Source organism: Microtus ochrogaster, chromosome 1 (assembly GCF_000317375.1).
Source record: "Microtus ochrogaster isolate Prairie Vole_2 chromosome 1, MicOch1.0, whole genome shotgun sequence".
Lineage (NCBI taxonomy): Eukaryota > Metazoa > Chordata > Mammalia > Rodentia > Cricetidae > Microtus > Microtus ochrogaster.
Genome location: NC_022009.1, coordinates 75,974,710 through 75,981,540, shown reverse-complemented (window position 1 = coordinate 75,981,540; position 6,831 = coordinate 75,974,710). Strand labels below are relative to the sequence as shown.

General features: G+C 42.4%; 1 protein-coding gene across 1 annotated transcript in view; it reads right to left on the bottom strand.

Annotated features, from left to right (window-relative positions):
- Scin (scinderin) overlaps positions 1-6,831 on the bottom strand; it is a 65,504-nt gene that overhangs the window by 4,747 nt on the left and 53,926 nt on the right. The window contains exons 12-13 of the mRNA XM_005343832.2: positions 5,058-5,235; positions 4,699-4,820 (exon numbers count right to left, since the gene is read on the bottom strand). Of these exons, the coding sequence (XP_005343889.1) occupies positions 4,699-4,820; positions 5,058-5,235 (300 nt within the window). The remainder of the gene's footprint in view (positions 1-4,698; positions 4,821-5,057; positions 5,236-6,831) is intronic.

The window sequence follows — 6,831 nt, the reverse complement described above, 5'->3', positions numbered from 1 at the left end:
AGTCCATGTGAGCATAGCTCCTCTTTAGGATGGACATGAACAGTTCACGTGAACGCAGCTCCTCTTTAGGATGGACATGAACAGTCCATGTGAGCTCAGCTCTTCTGGACTTGCAGTTCCCATGACAAAGGCTCCACAGATTTTGTTGCCTGCCTAGTCTCAATACATTTGATATAATTGTCTGTGTATGGAGTTATCTTTTATAAGTTATAGTTAAAGAGTCAGTAATTAATTTAATCAATTAGCAAATTTAATAAGGCAGTATAATATATATGGAAATTTTCATTGTTTTTAGTTGTAATGGAATACATTTTGCTTTTTAAAAAATGATTAAATGATAAAGTTACTGCAGTATCAATGTGAGTAAACACATGTTAATCTGTGTTTCAGTGTCTTAGAGAATTCTGCAATTCTCCCTAATTATTAGGAAAATTTGACAGTTTAGGTTTCGGTCCCCAATTCCATGTACCTTCCATTTGAGCAGTCAGTCACATGCATGGAACTGACCTTGGCCTCTGCCAGTCCATATTAACAAATGTGACTTAGCAGTACTTTTCCTGTGCTGCTGACTATCACAGGAAAATAGTATAGAGAAGCTAACCAGGTAGCCTTACCTTCTAATGTGTTTGTTGTGCCCTGAGGAGATTCTGAAATCCTTAAAATAACAACAAAAAAGCAAAAGCAAAACAAACCAGAAGCAACCTAACATGTTTAGAGAGGAATCAATTGCTTTATATTGTCTTTTTGTTTTAAAGATTATTAATAATTGTGTGTGTGTGTGTGTGTGTGTGTGTGTGTGTGTGTGTGTAGGGAGTGTGTGTACATATGGCCCTAGGAAGTCAAAAGAGCATATCTTGGATTCTCTGGAGCTGGAGTTATATGTGGTTGTGATCTAACTGATGAGAGTTCTGGGATTGAACTTGGGTCCTCTACAAGTGCAGTATGTGCTTTTAACCACTGAGCCACCTCTCCAATCCCTTACTGTCTTCTTATAGAATATTTATCAATCATCTAATCATTAAAAAAACTTAAGTCAGAAGAACAATATTAGGGCACCCACATTTGTAAAAGAAATATTGCTAAAGCTTAAATCATACATCAAATCACATACAATAATAGTGGAAGACTTCAGTACCCCACTAGCACCAGTGAACAGGTCTGTCAGACAGATAATAACAGAGAAATGATGAAAGTAACAGATGTTATGACTCAAACTGACCTAACAGAAATCTGCAGAAGGTTTTTACCCAACCACAATATACCATCTCAATATCTCATGGAATCTTCTCCAAAACTGATCATATACTAGGTCACAAAGAAAATCTCAACAGAAAACTAAAATAACACCCCATATCCTATTAAACCACCAGGGGTTAGAGCTGGATATCAACAAAAACAGAAACAACAGAAAGCATACAAACTCATGAATACTGCACAATTCCCTAGGGAATGACTCGTGGGTCAAGGCAGAAATAATAAAGAAATTAAAGACGTTGAATATTTTAATGAAAATGAATGCATAATCAACAGAATATAAGATATGGAAGAGAGAATCTCAGGTGTTAAAGACATGAAAGAGGAAGATTCATTGGTCAAAGGAAACATTAAATCCAACAAATTAACACAGAGTCTCCAGGAAATCTGGAACACCATAAAAAGATCAAACCTAAGAATAAGAGGGATGGAAGAAAAAGAATATCAGCTCAAAGGCACAGAAAATAAATTCTCCAAAATCACAGAAGAAAACTTTCCCAATCTAAAGAAGGATGGACATGCCTATGAAAGTACAAGAAGCTTACAGAACACCAAATAGATTGGACCAAAAAAAAGTCCCCTCCATAAAATAATCATCAGCACTAAACTTAGAGAATAAAGAAATATTAAGAGCTACAAAGGAAAAAAGCCAAGTAACATATAAAGGCAGGCCTATCAGAGTGACACCCAACTTCTCAAGGGAGACTCTGAAAGCCAGCAGGCCTTTTTGCATACACTAAGAGACCACAGATGCCAGCCCAGACTACTATACCTAACAAAACTTTCAGTCGCCACAGATGGAGAAAAAAAGATATTCCATGACAAAACCAGATTTAAACAATACCTGTCCACAAATCCAGGCCTACAGAAAGTACTAGAAGGAAAACTCCAACCCAATGAAGTTAGCAGTACCCACAAAAACACAGGGAATAAGCTGGGCGATGGTGGTGCATGCCTTTAATCCCAGCACTTGGGAGGCAGAGGCAGGCGGATCTCTGTGAGTTCGAGACCAGCCTGGTCTACAGAGCTAGTTCCAGGACAGGCTCCAAAGCCACAGAGAAACCCTGTCTCGAAAAACCAAAAAAAAAAAAAAAAAAAAATACAGGGAAAAGATAATCTCACACCAGCAAATACCAAAGAAGGGAAACACACACTACTACCACCAACAACAACAAAACCAATAAATAAATAATTAACAGGAATATCCCTTAATACTAATGGACTCAATTCGCTGATTTAAAAAAAAACCCTCAGGCTAACAGAATAGATATGGAAGCAGGATCCGTCCTTTTACTGCATACAAGAAAAACACCTGAACTTCAAAAACAGACAACACCCTTTACAATAAATATTACCTTTTACAATATTCACAAATAATATCAAATCTTGGGGAACCTTGGAGTAAAGGTTAAGAAAATATTTTCCAATCAAACAGACAGAAGAAACATACTGATGTACCTATCCTTATATCTAAGAAAATAGGCTAAATTTAACTAAAATTAATCAAAAAAGATAGAGAAGGCCATTTCATATTCATCTCAGGAAAAATCCATCAAGATGAAGTCTCAGTTCTGAACATCTATACCCCAAATACAAGGGCACCCACATTTGTAAAAGAAACATTACTAAAGCTTAAATCACACATCAAACCCCAAACACTAATAGTGGGAGGCTTTAACACCCCAATCTCACCAACAGACAGGTCTTTCAGACAGAAAATTAACAGAGAAATAAGGAAAGTAACAGATGTTATAATGCAAGTGGGCTTCATAGACATCTATAGAATATTTCATCCAAACACAAAAGAATATGCCTTCTCAGTACCTCATGAAACCTTCTCTAGAACTGACCATTTACTTGGTCTCGAAGCAAATCTCAACTCATACAAAAAATTGGAATACCCTCCCTTATTGGATCACTATGGCTTGAACTTAGGATTCCACAACAACACTAAGTACAGAAAGTCCACAAGCTCATGGAAACTGAACAACGCTCAGCTGAATCACCAGTAAGTCAAGGGTGAAAAGAATCCCCCCTTTAAATTCACATCAAAGTCTAGCAGGTCAGAGATGGTCAAACTTTTCTGATTAAGTGGAGGTGAGTGGCTATAGCCTAGAGTGAAATTTCAAAACCCAGTACAGAGTCATGTACTGTTATGGACTGCATGTTTGTGTTCAGTGTCAGGAGGCAGAGGCTGATGGGAGGTAAATAGGTTTAGTTGAGGTCACGAGGACAGGCCCAGGGACAGGAGCAGTGTACTAAGAAGAGACCGATTCAGCTCACCGGGCCATGTGATAATGCAGGAAGGCCCTCCCAGGCAACAGATATGCTGGTGCCTTGGCTTGGACCTCTCTGGCTGCAGAATATGAGAAAGCCATGCCTGCCATTGAAACACCCCAATCTACCACACTTGTGTTAAAGCAACTTACACTAAGACTTTGTGGTGCACAATTTCCTCCCAGATGAAACATTCCACCTGGGAGGGAAGCTCATTAGCACTCAGGGAGTAATGTTCTAAAGGGAGGTGAAACAGTCCATCTTGCATTGAGCTCATGAAGTAAAACACTGAACAACTTCAGGAAGTACCTAAAACTGATTAGACACAACAGGTGTCTTCCTCCCAGAACATGCCTATATAGCAAGGACTGCTGAGAGACAAGACAGGTAAGATGTGCGGAAGAGACTTTCTCCAGCCCACTGAGCTGCCTACAAGCCCTGCCCTGCCGTGTGCTCCAGGTTTCCAGCTTTCGTGAGCTGTTGTCCATGCAGGAGTTGGCGCTGATGCGGTAGCTGTCTTTGAATCACTTCTGCTCCTGTAAGTATGACTAGCAAAACTCAGTGGTTCACCAAATTGGACTTGTGGTTTCCTTACTTTGGACTGTCACTGGTTCCCTATCTGGGGTGAGGAGACATTTGTTCCTGTCTCCCTAGGAATAGTGTCATACAATAGACGTCCCTAGTCTTCTAAGTTTACTTTTGATTGCCTGGATTTCAAAGGACTATAAAACAAAGCATTCCCGTGGATGTCAGTTAATTTTCAGGAGACCACAAAGCTCTCTGTGACTTTTTTCATTCAGTCAACCTGGAGAAAACTTCTATTCCTCTATGAAACTACCTGGAAATCTTACACTTGGTCCCCAAGGAAAGTATCTAACTTCTAAATGAGCAGATCCAGTCACCCACAGTTCACAAAGAAACACCAAAGGCTGATACAGGAACAAAGTAGCTATTTTTAAGGGCATTTTGTTATCTATTACTTTACAGTTTTCTAGATGTTTCTGCATTGGTCATATCATTGGGCCTTAAGCTATCCTGTACAGAGTGAAGACTGTCACCCACAGTTGACAGAGAAGCTCACCTAGGACTCACAAGGGTCACAGCAGGAAGTTCTGGGAGCCAGCACAGAAGACCTAACGTTAGGCTCTGTCTATTGAAGACACTTACAATGAATCTCCCAGTCTTGTTGGAGCAGCCGTAAAGCCGAGGTGGATGGTCTTCAGCCCGGGTTTCCAGCAATGGTGAGGTCTGGTAGTCTCCTCTCCCTCCAAGAGCGTTCCAGAACTCCTCTGTGGAATGCACAATGAGTGAGCCACTGCATATTCAGGAGCACGTGCTTGGTATGATTTTACCTGAATGGCAATATTGTCTCACCCTAATGTATTATACCAGATGCCATCAACACTTTTGCAATTAAAGGAGGCATCCTTGCACAACTCTAACGATACAAAAAATGACTACTTATTGACTGAGGTCAATTAAGCACACTGAATAAGAAAGCGGCAACCCTAACCCACTGCACACACCTGGTTCTTCGCCTTCCTGAATCCTTGCGGTTTTGCACTTGAGGACATCAGTCACATACTCCGCTCCTTTCTCCTCCTCCTGACTAGCCCCTTTTCCGATCCAGGTGAAGCCATTGTTTCGTGGCAGTTTCAGGACAAAAACGTCATTGGAATTCAATGAGTTTGCATCAACGTCAACCTAGAGCATGAAAGAAAAATAACACAAGGATTCAAACTATGGAGATTATCAGAGCCTTCTGCCGAAACCCAGGAAACCAGTTCAGGACAGAGGTGCATTAGAGGCCTGGAACACTGGAGGAAGGACACCTTGGTCCTGGTCACACTACGGAGGCTATCAGAGCCTTCTGCCGAAACCCAGGGAATCAGTTCAGGACAGAGGTGCATTAGAGGCCTGGAACACTGGAGGAAGGACACCTTGGTCCTGGTCACATGATGCTCAGCAGCCTTCAGGCGGTAGAGCAAAGTTTAAAAATTTGGCAGAGTGTGGTATCCCAAGCTTTTAATCCCAGCACTCAAGAGGCGTAAGCAGGCAGAGTCTCTGTGAATTCAAGGCCAGGCTGGAATGCACAGGCATCCCAGAGCAGCAAAGTTTACATAGAGAGACCCTGCCTCAAAATTAATTAATTAAAAATAAATAAATAAAATAGTCAAGTCATCAGTCAGGAATTGAGGGTTTTGGTCAAGCATGATAGTTCTCACCTATAATTCCAGCACTCTAAGGGCTGAAGCAGAAGAATCATGAAAAGTCTAGCCTAAGCTACACAGAAGACGCTGTCTCAAAAGCAAGGCAAGAGGGCAGAGAGTCAGTTGAGTGGTTAAGCACACACTGCTCTTTTGGAGGACTTGAGTTGGATCACCAGCACCCACAACGGGCAGCTCCCAACTGGTATAATCCAGCTCCAGGGTATCCAACACCCTCTTCCGGTTACCAATCATGGTAGGCAAAGATGGAAGACAAACCTGGTAGATTTTCACATAAACACACACACAAACTAAAGATTAAAAACAACCCAACTGAGGACTTGACAAAGTAATGAAAAATAATATTCAGAGATACCACAGGGGGTAAGATACATGTGACACCTGAACAGAGGGTGCAGCATCACATGCTAAGCAAAGAAAAGCTGGTCCCTTTCCTCCCCACTGAGGAGAGGGACCCCCAAGCCCATAAACCAGGGAGGACAAAGCGATAGTTTCAGGAGCACTAGACTCGTTCTCTAACTCAGATAAATGCTGGCTCATATGATAGGTCTCTGTAGGGGATGAAAAGCAGCCCTAGCGCACACCTTCCCTGTAAGCAGAAGCTGAAGACAATGCCCCAGGTCTCCCAAGAGCAATTTGGATTCCTGTGCCCACAGATGAGGGAGCTCAGATGGGTTAGACACTGGCCAGTGGGTGTGGCCTACGGAAATATCAGGCAGGGCCAAGACCCCTGCAGTCTCTGGCCTGGCCATGATCACCAGCATTCTGGGATGGGCTTGGATCTACGACTCTGTGGCTTGTTGACATTGTGACCACGTCTGTGAGACCTGGTCTGAACACACAGTCACATAACTAGGCAGGATTCTCTAAGTCCTGTGGAGCTGAGTGCCATATGACTCCCAAGGAGACCAGGAACAGGCAGTCAGCCAGACTGAGACAGAGCAAACCAGGAGTGATGAGGGAAGCAGGAGTGTGGACAGCCGAGACTACAGCCGGAGCATGTCGAGAAGGCTGGGGTGAGACACTGGACCTCGGCCCACCTCACTGGACCGTCCAGATCAACTCCTCTGCT